This window comes from Microcaecilia unicolor, chromosome 5 (assembly GCF_901765095.1).
Source record: "Microcaecilia unicolor chromosome 5, aMicUni1.1, whole genome shotgun sequence".
Lineage (NCBI taxonomy): Eukaryota > Metazoa > Chordata > Amphibia > Gymnophiona > Siphonopidae > Microcaecilia > Microcaecilia unicolor.
Genome location: NC_044035.1, coordinates 136,293,513 through 136,309,576, shown reverse-complemented (window position 1 = coordinate 136,309,576; position 16,064 = coordinate 136,293,513). Strand labels below are relative to the sequence as shown.

General features: G+C 45.4%; 1 protein-coding gene across 1 annotated transcript in view; it reads right to left on the bottom strand.

Annotated features, from left to right (window-relative positions):
- MMRN2 (multimerin 2) overlaps positions 1–16,064 on the bottom strand; it is a 127,188-nt gene that overhangs the window by 51,164 nt on the left and 59,960 nt on the right. The window contains exon 2 of the mRNA XM_030203354.1: positions 583–711. Within this exon, the coding sequence (XP_030059214.1) occupies positions 583–711 (129 nt within the window). The remainder of the gene's footprint in view (positions 1–582; positions 712–16,064) is intronic.

Genomic DNA, 16,064 nt, shown 5'->3' with positions numbered 1-16,064 from the left:
AGCACTGCAGTCCCCGGTCTCACCTGCCTGCTTCCTCAGCTCCAGGCCCCCTGCATTCAAAGCCACAGTCGCAGATCGCCTATCTTCTGGCCTTTGCTCCCTGTGTCCCGCCCTCATGGAAACCGGAAGATACATCAGACGAGGGCGGGACACAGGGAGGGAAGACCAGAAGAGACGCGATCTGCGACTGCCGCTTTGAATGAAGGGGGCCCGGAGCCGTGGAGGCAGGCAGGCGAGACCACGGACTGCAGCAGTGGGGGGAGCGACAGGGCGGCAGCGCCAGGGGGAGCGACGGGGATGGCAGCAGCGGGGCGGCAGAGGTGGGGCGGCCTTGCCCCAGGCCCGGCCTAGTCTCTCCGCGGCCCTGCACCCACCGGCAAAGCACGTACTATCACATCACGGTGTATACCCTTTAGCTAGCAGGTCTTCTGTAAGAAGTCATTTGCCTGCATATTGCCTTGCATGGAAATGATTAAAATGCCACAACCTGAGTACTTACTTTATTGCATAAAGTCTGCAACCCCTTATACAATTACTCCCTACAGGTCTGACTTCTTTTAAAGACATTTCACATGTACTCACATGACTTTCTGACATTCTGGTCCTGGGATGGCTTGTGGACATGGCTGTTGGGACTTGACAATGTATTTCTCTGTTTTGCAGGAGGCTACAAATGTGGTCAGTCTGGACTGCACAAAGGAGCACCAGTTTCTGGAAAATAGTAGAAGTTGGATAACAATAAAGATTAAAAGAGAAAAGGAAGCATACTGCATCCTGAAAATCAAACCTGGTTTTTGAAGAAAGGTTTGTAAAATTACACCTGGAGTGCCTATGTAAGCATGCCCATAAAAACGTAAGAGGGTGAACTAAATAACATAAAAACACAAGAATGAAATCAAATGCTGTAAAACACAAATACTTGGGACAAACATCTATTTTGGTAACTGCCTGCCTGAAACAATGTTAGGAAGCATGGGCTGTGAAACAAGTTATTGTGTATTCACAATTCTCTACATACGTATACTGTTCCCAGGACCCATTTTTTTTCTCAAATGACTCAACTAGTTAATTTTCCACAAGGTAACTGATATTATCACTTTCCCACCAGTAACAAAAAAAAAAAAAACATAATCAACCTATAGAATAATCTGGTCATAAGATTTTAAACAGCACAAAGCGTGAAAAAACAACACAAAGAGCCTTCAAGACTAGAGTAGACAATGGTTCTTTATTCAAAGACCTGACATGGGCCATGTTTTGGCGTCACAATGCCTGCGTCAGGGATGTGTCACATATGCAAGACAAAATTCCAGATGATGCTATTTAAATACAATCCAGGTCTACTCTGAATGTAGTGGTTGTTGCTCAGCTTCAGGGTGACTGCATATGCAGGGGGCATTACTACTTCCCTCTGTGCTGTGTTACGCTGAAACACAGCCTGTGTTGGGTCTTGAATAAAGAACCATTGTCTACTGCAATCTTGAAGGCCTTTTGTGCTGTTTTGTTCATACTTTGTGCTGTATACTTTGACCCTCTCTTCTTTGTGCTGCTACTTTAAACAGCACAAACATGAACTGTTCCAATTTCAGCCTGCTTTTCAAACAAAAGGCTTACAAGATCACCATATCTGTGTACCTGTGTCCCACATAAAATGTTTGTGTTTCTTGTCTGATGTACAACAAATTTTGTATACATGTCAAATAAGGAGGAGAATTCATTTAGTTTCAATTTGGTTCCTTATGTAATGAAAGGAAATGAAGTGGGTAATGAAGTTTTATTTATAGTTACTACATCTCATTTCCCATTCTGACTTATGGGGGAATCAGTGTATGCTTTTTCTTGAGTCAGTTAGGAGAGTGAGGCCAAAGGAGCAGAATTAATCATTAGCAAGCATTTTTTTTTCCAACCAGTCTATTATGGTTTGTCTAGGATACAGTGGTGTAGGAAGGGGGGGGGGCGGTGGGGCGGTCCGCCCCGGGTGCACGCGCTGGGGGGGTGTCGGCGCCGCTGGTTACCTGCTCTCTCTGCCCTGGAACAGGTTACTTCCTGTTCCGGGGCAGAGAAAGCAGGGAATCAACGGAGCCAACGCAGCTCCCAGAGATGACGTGCACTCAGCGGGGCGGAGCGTCTGCGGTAAAGATGCACTCTGGGGGGGGGGGGGGGGTTTGCGTGCGCCGAGGGGGGGTGCGCCGTGCTGCACCTGGGGGGGGGGGGGGTGCTCAGCGGCGACCCGCCCCGGGTGTCAGCCAGCCTCGCTACGCCGCTGCTAGGATATTTTTGACCTTAAAGGGAAACTATTTAAAAGCTACAACAGACTGAATTATTTATATGTGAGATTTCACAGAAGCATAAAAAATAATTGCAAAGACCATGTGGAGGGGCATAATCGAACAGGGCGCCCAAGTTTTCCTGAGGGCGTCCTCGCAGGACGTCCCCGCAAAGGGGCGGGGAAACCAGTATTATCAAAACAAGATGGGCGGCCATCTTTAATTTCGATAATATGGTCAGGGACGCCCAAATCTCCACATTTAGGTCGACCTTAGAGATGGCCATCCCCGGTTTTCGGTGATAATGGAAACTGAGGACGCCCATCTCAGAAATGACCAAATCCAAGCCATTTGGTTGTGGGAAGAGCCAGCATTCATAGTGCACTGGTCCCCCTGACATGCCAGGACACCAACTGGGCACCCTAGGTGGCACTGCAGTGGACTTCAGAAAAGCTCCCAGGTGCACAGCTCGCTTACCTTGTGTGCTGAGCTCCCCCAACCCCCCCCCCAAAACCCACTACCCACAACTGTACCCCACTATCATAGCCCTTAGGGATGAAAGGGGGCATCTAGTGGGTTTCTGGTGGGTTTTGGAGGGCTCACATTTACCACCACAAGTTTAACAGATGGGGGGGGGGGGGGGTTGGGCCTGGGTCCGCCTGTTTGAAGTACTCTGCAGTACCCACTAAAACTGCTCCAGGTACCTGCATACTGCTGTCATGGAGCTGGGTATGATATTTGAGGCTGGCATAAAGGCTGGAAAAAATATTAAAAAAATTTTTTTTTGAGGGTGGGAGGAGGTTAGTGACCACTGGGGGAGTAGGGGGAGGTCATCCCCGATTCCCTCCAGTGGTCATTTGGTCATTTAGGGCACATCTTTGTGGCTTGGTCATAAAAACAAAAGGACCAAGTAAAGTCGGCCAAATTTTCATCAGGGACGCCCTTCTTTTTTCCATTATCGGCCGAGGACACCCATGTGTTAAGCACGCCCCAGTCCTGCCTTCACTATGCTTCTGACAAGCCCCATTGAACTTTGGTCATCCCCGCAATGGAAAGCAGTTGAGGGCGCCCAAAATCGACTTTCGATTATGCCGATTTGGGCGACCCTGGGAGAAGGATGCCCATCTCCCGATTTGTGTCGAAAGATGGGCGCCCTTCTCTTTCGAAAAGAAGCCTGATAGTCTATCTGGGCTGCCCATCCATATCATCTACTCAGCTCTACAATCCCGTCTTCTCCCTCAAAGATCCTCTGCGCTTGTCGTACACTTTCTTGAAGAATTCAAGGCTAGTCCATGTCTCTACCACTTCTACTGGAGGAAGGGAGGGGATAGGGGCTAATCTATGATTCCACCATCCTTTCTCTGAAAAAGCAGATCCATACATTACTCCTGAGTCTATCTCTTTCATCCTTCTTTCCTGTACATATAAATCTTGAAGGTGTTTAAATGTCTGTTATCATATCTCCCCTATCTTGTCTTTCCTCCAGGGTACGTACATATTTAGGTCATTTTAGGAGCTCATTTTCGAACGAGAAAAACATTTAAAAAGTGTCATAAAGCAGCATTTGGACAAATTTCTTCTCAAAATGTCCAAATTGGTATTTTTGAAATCTATTTTGCAGACGTTTATCTATGCAATTCATCTGCAGTGCATCCAAATCACAAGGGGGCATTTTGTGGGCGGGTTTAGGGCATTCCTAACACTTTGAGGTTTTACAGTCATAATGGAACAAAACAAAAATGTCTAGAGCTGAAATGTCAATGTTTTGGTCTAGACCTGTTTTTTTAGAATGAATAAGGCACAAAAAGGTGTCATAAATGACCAGATGACCACTGGAGGGAATCACAGGTGACCTCCCTTACTCCCCCAGTGGTCACTGACCACCTCCCACCCCACCAAAAATGTGAATAAATATATTACTTAGCAGCCTATATGACAGCCTCAGATGTTATAGCCACTACTACTACTACTATTTAGCATTTCTATAGCGCTACAAGGCATACGCAGCGCTGCACAAACATAGAAGAAAGACAGTCCCTGCTCAAAGAGCTTACAATCTAATAGACAAAAAATAAAGTAAGCAAATCAAATCAATTAATGTGTACAGGAAGGAGGAGAGGAGGGTAGATGGAGGCGAGTGGTTACAAGTAGTTACGAGTCAAAAGCAATGTTAAAGAGGTTGGCTTTCAGTTTAGATTTAAAGGTGGCCAAGGATGGGGCAAGACGTAGGGGCTCAGGAAGTTTATTCCAGGCGTAGGGTGCAGCGAGACAGAAGGCGCGAAGTCTGGAGTTGGCAGTAGTGGAGAAGGGAACAGATAAGAAGGATTTATCCATGGAGCGGAGTAGAAGTTTGAACAGGATGCGAAAATGGATAAGGAGCCAGTGAAGCGACTTGAGGAGAGGGGTAGTATGAGTAAAGCGACCCTGGCGGAAGACGAGACGGGCAGCAGAGTTTTGAACCGATTGGAGAGGGGAGAGGTGACTAAGTGGGAGGCCAGCAAAAAGCAGATTGCAGTAGTCTAAAGGAGAGGTGACAAGGGTGTGGATGAGGGTTTTGGTAGAGTGCTAGGAAAGAAAGGGGTGGATTTTACGGATGTTGTAAAGAAAGAAATGACAGGTCTTGGCGATCTGCTGGATATGAGCAGAGAAGGAGAGAGAAGAGTCAAAGATGACCCCAAGGTTTTGAGCTGAGGAAACAGGGAGAATGAGAGAGCCATCAACAGAAATAGAAAACGGGGGGAGTGGGGAGGTGGGTTTGGGGAGAAAAATGAGAAGCTCAGTTTTGGTCATGTTTAATTTCAGGTGGCGTTGAGACATCCAGACAGCAATGTCAGATAAGCGCGCTGAAACTTTGGTTTGGATGCAAGGTGAGATATCAGGGGTAGAAAGGTAGATTTGGGAGTCATCAGCATAGAGATGGTAGAAAAAGCCATGGGATGAGATTAATAAACCAAGGGAAGAAGTGTAGATAGAAAAGAGGAGGGGACCAAGAACAGAACCCTGAGATACGCCAACAGGCAGAGGGATAGAAGTAGAAGAGGATCCACCAGAGTGAACACTGAAGGTGCGGAGGGAGAGGTAGGAAGAGAACCAGGAAAGGACAGAGCCCTGGAATCCAAGTGAGGACAGGGTATCGAGGAGTATGCTGTGATCGACAGTGTCAAAAGCAGCGGAAAGATCAAGAAGAATGAGGATGGAATAGAGACCTCTGGATTTAGCCAGTAATAGGTCATTGGAGACTTTAGTAAGCGCAGTTTCGGTTGAGTGGAGAGGGCGAAAACCAGATTGTAGTGGGTCAAGAATAGCATGTGAGGAGAGAAAATCAAGGCAGCGGTGGTGAACAGCACGCTCAAGTAATTTGGAGAGAAAAGGGAGGAGGGAGATGGGTCGGTAATTAGAGGGACAAATAGGGTCGAGTGAAGGCTTCTTAAGGAGAGGTGTGACCACAGCATATTTAAAGGCATTAGGGACAGTTGCAGTGGAAAGTGAGAGGTTGAGAATGTGACAGATAAAAGGAATAAGAGCAGGTGAGATGGCATTAAGAAGGTGGGTGGGAATGGGATCAGAGGAACAGGTGGTACATTTTGAGGAAGAAAGGAGAAGTGTAGTTTCCTCTATAGTAACTTCAGGAAAGGAGGAAAAGGAATGAGGGGAAGGAGAGAGAGGGGAACGGACTAGTGGAGGGAGAGGTGGCGAGGTAGAGAATTCAAGGTTTATCTTTTGAACTTTGTCGTGAAAGAATTCAGCAAGGGTCTGAGGAGATAATGAAGGGGGAGTTGGGGGAGGGGGCACCTTGAGGAGAGAGTTCAATGTGGTGAAGAGAAGTCGAGGGTTAGAGCCAAGAGAGTTGGTCAGTTGGATATAATAATCCTGTTTGGCGCGTAAAAGAGCAGATTGGAAGGAGGTCAGCATGAACTTAAAGTGTAAGAAATCAGCAAGGGCCCGAGATTTCCGCCAGAGGCATTCAGCGAAGTGGGTACAGGAACGTAGGTAGCGGATATTAGAAGTCAGCCAAGGTTGGGGTTTTGTACGCCTTATAGGGCGGGTCATCAAAGGTGCAAGAGTGTCTAAGGCAGAGGATAGAGTATTGTTGTAAGAAGAAACAGCCTCATTGACAGACGTGGATGGTGCCTCAGTAGAGAGGAGGTTTGAAACATGGGAGGATAGAGATGAAGGGTCAATATCTTGAAGATTCCTAGATAAATTAGATAAGATAGGACGGGACTGGGAGGGAGGAGAAAGTTATAAGATGGTGATCAGAGAAGGGAAGATCAGAGGCAAGGAAACTAGAGGGTGAACAGTTGGAGGAGAAGATGAGATAAAGACAGTGACCATTTTGATGAGTGGGGGAGGTGGAGCATAGTTGGAGATTAAAGGAGGATGTTAAAGCGAGTAACTTGGAAATATAAGAGTTGGAAGGATCATTAGCAGGAATATTAAAGTCACCAAGGATGAGAGAGGGGGAGGAAGGATCATGGAAGAAGGCAAGCCAGGCATCAAAGTCACTGAGAAAGGATGAAAGGGACTTATCAGGGGGATGATAAATGACCGCTATTCGAAGAGGCAGAGGAGAGAAAAGGCGGATAGAGTGGACTTCAAAGGAGGAAAAACAGTGAGATTGAGGTGGAAGAAGGGGTTGAAATCTGGAGGAGGGAGAGAGAAGTAGTCCAACACCACCCCTGCGACCAGCAGGGCAAGGAGAATGTGAAAAAAGATAACCACCATGGCAGAGGGCTGCGACTGAAGCAGAGTCATCAGGGCAGAGCTAGGTTTCTATTATGGCGAGCTGATGGAGGTGACATGAGATAAAGAGGTCCTGGATATAGGGGAGTTTGTTACAGATAGAGCGGGCATTCCATAGGGCGTAAGAGAAGGGCAGAGAAGAGGAGGGGAGTAGAGGAATAGAGATGAGGTTAGAGAGGTCGCGGTGAGATCTGTAGAGTTGGAATAATAGTTGGTGAGGAGGGCCAGGATTGGGATTGATGTCACTGGCTGAGAGTAAGAGAAGGAGTAAAAGAGAGCGGAGGAGAGTAGGAGAGGTGTGGCCACGAAGGCGTCGAAGGCGAGAGGTATTTAGGTGAAATGGGGAAGGCAAAATGGAGGGAAGAAAGAGACGGAGATTAAAAGCCAAGAGGGAGGAAGAAGATGGGAGAGAAGGTGAGGTGATGAAGTCGATGGATGGGCAGTGAGTTCCTGTAGCGGAGAGAGGTAGGGGGTGAGGGAAAAGATTTGGAAGGGACAGGGCTAGGAAGAGAATGTGAATAGGGGCCATAAACGACTGAGGTACTTTAGCAACTGAGAAGAAAATTAGATGTAAAGAGAAAAATGGCGCGCTGCACCTAGAGCGGAGGCCCTGAGTGGATCGGAGTGGACCTGGGTGTCACCCCGGAGAAGGCTGTAAGGATATGCAGATGAGCTGCAAGTCCTCCACAGCACCTGAAAGGCAGCCGGTGGTAGAGCTGGGCACCTCTCAGCTGAGGAAAGGCTTACCAGGGGTTAGGCCGAAGCCAGCAATCCTCCCCCTGAGGGTCGCCTGATCCTAGCCAAAAAGCACCTGGAAACTCTGTGCACTTGGAGCGAGGGCCCTGGGAAGATCAGGGTGGACCTGGAGTCACCCTGGATACAGCTGTGAGGAAATTCAGAAGGGCTGCAAGTCCTCCACAGCACCTGGTGGGAGCGCTGGGCACCTAGAGCGGAGGCCCTGAGTGGATCGGAGTGGACCTGGGTGACCCTTAAGGTGCCCTGTTGCTCTCCAGGGATGTCTAGGGGACCAGTCTACTAAAAATGCTGGCCCGTCCTATATCCCAATGACTTGATTTTATCTGTTTTTCCCCTTTTTCCTTTTTTTTTTTCAAAAACGGCCTGAAAAGATAAACGCACAGAGCACATAAACTTGTTACAAATTGTATTAAAAAAAAAAAGACACTTTGCGCTTTCAAAAATGGTCATGCTTTCTATTCGGATTTTGGAAGTTTAGTGCACAGGCAGCTCCTTGTGACTCTGGGCAAGTCACTTAATCCTCCATTGCCCCAGGTACAAACAAGTACCTGTATATAATATGTAAGCCGCATTGAACCTGCTATGAGTGGGAAAGTGCGGGGTACAAATGTAACAAAAAAAATGTCTAAACTCCAACTTAGACGTCATCTCAAAAATGCCCCTCTAAGTCTGTCCATATAGTTTTATGATGAATTCCTTTGACAATTTTAGTAGCCAGCCTCTGGACCAACTCCATCCCATTTATATCCCTTTGAAGATGCAGTCTCTAGACTTGCACATAATACTTTAACTGAGGTCTCATCTGGGACATATTCAGAGAAAATATTATCTCCTTTTTTCTGCTTTCAATTCATCTCTCTATGCACCCAAGCATCCTTCTGGCTTTTGCCATTTCATTATCTATCTGGCTACCTCAAGTTTTGTGGTTATTTTAGAAGCATCCCCTTGTGTAATTGGCAGCATTTAATTGTTTGGAGAGGCTCAGATATTTTAATTCCATTTGAGAAAAGGGGCCTTTCACACGTGGGGAAGTTTAGTACGTGTAGATGGCAAGAGGTCAGGAGGATGATAAAGAAAGGGAGTGATCTGGGCACAGTCTAGGATACAGATGTATATTTCCTATTTCCACATCTGTATTGACAAACCAAGACTTTGGAATTTATACCTGCTCTGAGGCACGTCTACATGCCTGCTGTAGGGGCAGCTGTAAATCTCTATGTCTGGGCCCCCCAACAACTGCCTATTGTCTGTGATCCCCATGAGTACCCTCTGTACCATCCAGTCAACCTACTCAACCTTGAAATTAGAAGATCCCCATAGCACTGTATTCCCCTGCACGGAAAACCCTCTCTGTGGCAACCTCCAAAAGCCCAGGCTCACCTCCAACAGCCCCCCCCCCCCCACATAGTTCTCCTCTGACAGCAAGGACTCCCCAACTATAGTACCCCCCGGTAGAAATCCCCCCTGGTGGTTCAAACAGACCATGCTCCCCAAGGAATCCTCCAGCTCTCCCATGTGTGGCCCTGTGCCCATCATGTGGTTCCCGCCCTGTGAAGCATCTCCTCTTCCACAGGCCAACCCATTAGGAAGACCCCCTGGCAAGTCCCCCAACCCCCATAACCTCGACACCAACCCAGCCTTACCAAGGGTGGTGTCTAGTGGGTCAGAAGCAATGCCCAATCCTTCTCGCCACAATACTCCTCCAGGCTGAAAATGGCAACTGAGACCTCTAGTGGTAATAATGAGTATTATATCAATGTATGGAATCCTGACCTCTACAGGAGTAGCCTAATGGTTAGAGCAGTGGGCTGAGAACCTGGAGAACTGGGTTCAATTCTCACTTTGGCTCCTTAAGACCCTGAGCAGGTCACTTAACATTCCATTGTCCCATGTATGAAAACATCAATTGTGAACTCACTAGAGATAATGTGGTTGGGGTTACACCTGGGCCCGGGTTCACCAATGATTGTCACTGATTCAAGTATACCATGTTTAGCTCTCTACTTCAATCCAACTCTCTGGTTACCCTGTCAAAGAAATCAAACCATGATGCCTTAGATCCTGTAATCCACTGGATTCCAGAAACTGCACATCCTCTGTTTTAGCAGAAATTCTATTAATTTTCTTACCGCAGTTGTTAGCTGTCTCCTTATTCCCATATCTTATTCTAAATTAGTATTGAAATGATCAGACGGTGGAGTCAATAGAATGTAATAAGAACATAAGAATGTAAGAATAGCCATACCGGGTCTGACCAATGGTCCATTTAGCTCAGTATCCTGTTTCCAACAGTGGCCAATCCAGATCACAAGTACCTGGCAGAAATCCAGATAGTAGCAACCTTGCTTGTTACCAATTCCAGGGCAAGCAGTGTCTTCACCATGTCTATCTCAATAGCAAACTATGGACTTTATAAGTAGTAGTAGTAGTAACTTGTCCAAACCTTTTTAAAACCCGGATACGCTAACTGCTGCTACCACATTCTCTGGAAATGAGTTCCAGAGCTTAACTATTCATTGAGTGAAAAAAAAGTCCTCCTATTTCCATATGGTACAAAGATTTATGCTTTTCATGATATTTCTAGGGCAACTCAACTTAGACAAAAAGCTTCCTTACCTTTTAAATCTAGAGTAGTTCCCCTAGGGGCTTCTTTTATTCTGAAATACCATTGTGCCTGCTTACTTTTCAAGGTAAAAATGATATTTTCTGGGATTTGTTACAATTGGAGCAATTTCTTAAAGGTCACGAGAAATAATGTATTAGATTAGTGGAGTAAATGCTATATAGAAACGCCATTATATAATATAGGTTTAGGGCACAATGATTCTTTGTTTAATTTTCTTTTTTGCTATTGTAATTTTCTCTTTCCTTGATGTGAGCTAAATGGTTATGATGGAAATGATTTTGTTATTTCTGTAATATTTCAATTCAGGGGCGAAGCCAGACCTCGCAGTGGGAGGGGGCCAGAGTCCGAGGTGGGGGGGCACATTTTGCACTGCCGCCCTGTTGCACTCCCGCCACCCTGCCGCTCCCCACCCACTGCCGCAGCAAATACCTTGGCTGGCGGGGGTCCCCCACCAGCTGAAGCCTTGTCCAGAGCCGGTCTCAAGCGCCTCCACGTTGCCTGCCCTGCTCTGTTTTCCCCTCACGTCCTGCATGCTCCTTTTAGTGAAATTGAGCATGTTCAGTTTCACTAAAAGAAGCGTGCTGGACAGAGCAGGGCTGGTGCTAGACAACGCTTCAGCTGGCAGGGGTTGGGGACCCCTCCAGCAAAATCAGGGGCCCAGAGGAAATTTGGGGGGCCCAGGCCCCCGTGGCCCAACTAGCTATGCCACTGTTTCAATTACTTGTATACACAAACCAGGACTCATAGCCACCAACTTCAAGAAAGTGCAACAAAACAGTTCACACCAGCATAATATGGTAAATATATAATTTGTATGTATAGAGTACCCTCAGATATAAACCACTATAACTGCAGTCAATAATGCTGCTAAAAAGTGGCATAGCACTTCTTTCATTAGGTAACTCTAACAATTTTTTGGGAGAGCAACATATGCTCGTTTTTGTATGCGTCCCAATCACCACAGTGCTATAAAATCACTTGTTACTTTTAAAATAATATATACTGAGTGAAAACTGTGCACTTATCTCGTAAGTTCTTGCCTCCCAGTTCTTGCCTCACTCAGTATATATTATTTTAAAAGTAACAAGTGATTTTATAGCACTGTGGTGATTGGGACGCATACAAAAACGAGCATATGTTGCTCTCCCAAAAAATTGTTAGAGTTACCTAATGAAAGAAGTGCTATGCCACTTTTTAGCAGCATTATTGACTGCAGTTATAGTGGTTTATATCTGAGGGTACTCTATACATACAAATTATATATTTACCATATTATGCTGGTGTGAACTGTTTTGTTGCACTTTCTTGAAGTTGGTGGCTATGAGTCCTGGTTTGTGTATACAAGCTGTTGAATGTTACCAGAGACATTGATATTGTGAATTCGTTTACTGTTTCAATTACATCATTCATATACTCTTTCTGTATATAAGCTGTGTACATTTTAGAAAATTTAAACAAAAGTATTTCCATGTAACATTGAGTATCTCCTAGTAAAAAATCGATTCACTTTTACCCATTCTACATTGAAAGTAGGCCTCAATCATATCTCCTCTCAGTTATCTTTTTTCCAAACTGAAATCTTCTGCTCAGTGTGTGGCAACCAAAAAAAGCAAACAGGATGCCAGGAATTATTAGGAAAGGGATGGTGAATAAGACCGAAAATGCTATAATGCCTTTGTATCGCTCCATGGTGCGTTTGCACCTTGAGTATTGCATTCAGTTCTGGTCGGCGTATCTCAAAAAAGATATAGCGGAATTAGAAAAGGTTCAAAGAAGAGTGACCAATATGATAAAGGGGATGGAACTCCTTTCATATGAGGAAAGGCTAAAGAGGTTAGGGCTCTTCAGCTTGGAAAAGAGACAGATGAGGGGAGATATGATTGAGGTTGAGGTCTACAAAATCCTGAGTGGTGTAAAACGAGTAGAAGTAAAATGATTTTTTACTCATTCCAAAAGTACAAAGATTAGGGGACACTTGAGGAAGTTACATGTAAATATTTTTAAAACAAATAGGAGGAAATATTTTTTCACTCAATGAGTGGTTGGGCTCTGGAAATCTTTGCTGGAGGATGTGGTAGCAGCAGTTAGCGTATCTGGGTTTAAAAAAGGTTTGGACAAGTTCCTGGAGGAAAAGTCCATAGTCTGCTATTGAGACAGACATGGGGAAGCAACTGCTTGCCCTGGGATTAGTAGTATGGAGTGTTGCCATGATTTGGGTTTCTGCCAGGTACTTGTGACCTGGCTTGGTCACTGTGTGGAAAACATGATACTGGACTAGATGGAACATTGGTCTGACCCAGTATGGCTACTCTTACGTTCTTACGTAAGGTGCAGCTTTTCAATGGTTTTGGTGCCTCTCCTCAAATTTCTTCCCTGGACCCCTGCCTCTCTAACACTGGATATGATTCAATGAAAGTGCCCACACCACAAGCATTTTCAAAGCTCCTAGACTAACTGCCTGATTTAATGCATTGTGAGATAAGTACGACTAGTGAGTTTTGAAAATACTCACGGGTGTTGGTAATTTTTAGTGAGTGGCATGCTGAGAAAAATGTATTTGGCACAGATGCCAAGATTTGCTGACCCTGTGCTATAATGAATTTTTCTTTTACTGATTGAAGTTGTAGTCATTCAAAAGTCAGCATATTCATCTAGTGCCAATCTGAAGCAATGACTTTATGTTTAGACGATGGCCATGACATCTATAAAAGCATAAGGCTATTGCCCTCAAGTTTTCTATACCATTGATGTCTTAATTCCTTAGAAAAGGCTTTCTTCATATATTCTTTCTAGTCATTATGTATATTTGGACATGTCTCTAGGTGTTACCCACAATAAATACAACTATCTTGGAGTATGTAATTTGTAAAGAGTGATTAATGTCATGGGCATGTTTTGTGTATAGTCATTTGTTTTCTTGTATCTCTGATCTTCAGGTCAGGGTGTGGATTATACACAGATTCACACAGTGAAAAAAAGGATTGGCACTTGGCCTGATGCCTCCAAGATTTGGCAACGTGAATTGTATGAGGAGAAGCATTAACACTTTTCTGACAGCAATCCTTATAGAAACGTACAAGTCAATATTCGACCTGTGGTGGTCAGCATTGCTGGCTAAAATAGACCTGGATATTCAGTGCAGGGCCATATCCGGGCACCTGCTCTGAATATTTGGGTAATTGGCAGCACCTGGAAGTTACGCGAGTACAGCTGATATTCAGTACCAAAACATACTAATGCCGGTGCTGGGCTGGCTTGTACGGTCTATGTCTCGCATATAGCAATCCAGTTTAGGATGGGCTGGAGAGGGCTTTAACAGAGACTCCACTAATTTGGAATGTGAAGACAGTGCCGGGCAGATTTTTACGGTATGACAGATTCGGATAGGCTGGAGTGAGCTTTGACTGCAACTCCAGTAGTTGAAACATAATGACAGAGCCGGGTAGACTTCTACGGTCTATGTTCCAAAAACACTGAAGAAAGACCATAAGTACATAAGCATCACCATGCTGGGACAGACCAAGGGTCCATCGAGCCCAGCACTCTGTCACCGACAGCGGCCAAAAGAACAAGCAATTTTTCCTGCCCATCCTAGAAATACTGTATTCCCTCATCCATTCAATAACATTCATGCTCATTGTTGATTTTAATCTTGAATTGATAATTAATGTGGCTGTTGGGCTGACTGAATAGACTGTTCAGGTTTTATCTGCCGTCACTTAATATGTTACTATGGGGGTCTTTTACTAAGGCGCACTAGTGTTTTTAGTGCACGCTAAAAATAGGTGTGCACTAAACGCTAGAGAAGCCCATAGGAATACATTGGTGTCTCTAGCTTTTAGCATGCGCTAAAAACTCTAGTGTGCCTCAGTAAAAGACCCCCTATGTGGCAAAGTTAGGGCTGTTAGTTAAGTGGTTCTACTTGCCTGGTTAGCTATGCGGGTCCCAGCACTAAATATCACTAGTGACTGCATAATTCCTGGCCTCACCCAAAAATCACCCCCAGCACATACCAAAGCGGTCAGAGAGGATATTCAGCTGCACTGCCCAGGTAAGTGCTGCTGACTATCCCCTCCTGACTTGTTCAGTGTAATTTAAGTGGAGGAGTGGCCTAGTGGTTAGAGCACCGGTCTTGCAATCTGGAGGTGGCTGGTTCAAATCCCACTGTTGCTCCTTGTGACCTTGGGCAAGTCACTTAACCCTCCATTGCTTCAGGTACAGACTTAGATTGTGAGTCCTCCTGGAACAGAGAAATATCCAGTGTACCTAAATGTAAATCACCTTGAGCTACTACTGAAAAAGGTGAGTGAAATCTAAATAAATAAGTGGGAAAAAGCTTCTCCTGCCTGCTTAAATCATTTTGAATATTGTGCCCATAGTGTCATTTTACAGAGATCATCTGAGCAGCTAAGGAGTCAATATTCAGCCGGTTGGTGGTGTCTTTTGCCAGCTTTGTGCCCTGGTATTCAATGCCGGGCCATGTCCAGGCACCAGCAAGAATATTCAATTGTATGCAGCTGACTAAAACATATATGGTTAAGTGCAATATTCAGCATAGGATACTGATAGGACAGCGTTTTGTGTGGTCATATTTATGTGGTCACCTTATGCGGTTAAGTATTAAATATCGACGCTTAACCGCATAAATGCTGACTCTGCCCCCAGACCGTCCACCAAATAGCCGGTTTGCATCTGGTGGTTAGTGCTGATGTTCAGCAGCACTAACCAATGAAGTGCAGCTGAATATCAGTGGATAGCCCTGCTTAAATAATTTAAATGGCCAGGAGTTGTTCCTAGCTGATTAAATCGCTTTGAATATTGACCCCTAATTGATTAAGATAGCTCATTAATTTTAGCTGCTTATCTGCAGTGAACTTTTCAGCTGACATACAAATCCCAAGGAACTGAAACTACCCTGATAGGCAGCAGCGATTGAGAGAGACTGCTCTGCTGGTGAGGGTCCATCTTCCTGCTGTGTACTGCCTATGCGGAAACATGAAGTTACTTCACAGGAGGCAGGAGATGTGGCAGGAAGGAGGACCCTGTGGCCTGCAGAGCAGTCTCTCTTGATCACTGCTGTCTGTCATTTAATGACTCTAGGCAAGTAGAGGATCGGGGGAGCAGGGGGGAGTGGTGGCAACAGAGTCCTTAACATTGTTTGCCCCAGACCCAGCTTTATCTCTGTGGTCCTGGGGAACTAAATTTAGCTGATCCATGCAGAGCAATTTTTGAAAGTAGAGGTTTAGCCAGCTACCTCTGGAACTTAGCCAGTTAAATCTAGTAGGTACTAAGCTGCAGTAAAACAGCACATTTTAGCATAGTGATATTTATTGTGCAAATCACTAACTTGCGGTAGGTACTTCAGTAACACAAATTAGACAAGTTCCTTGCCATAGCTAAGCAAAGATATTGGGCCCTAAGTCATGCCTGTTGTCTTTCAAAGAGGCCAGTGTGAGGTGAACTCTCCACCCCAACATCAATGATGACATTTCCCCACCCACTGTTTGGCGCCACTGTTTGACAGTCTGATCCTTAGCAGTAGGGGTTGACCACCACTTTGAAAGCAGCAGAGGTTGGAGCAGAAGTGACTGAAAATCACTCCTCACCCACTAGACACCAGGAAAACTCTAGTAGGTTCTGGGGGGGGGGGGGGGGGGGGGGGGGGAGGCGGA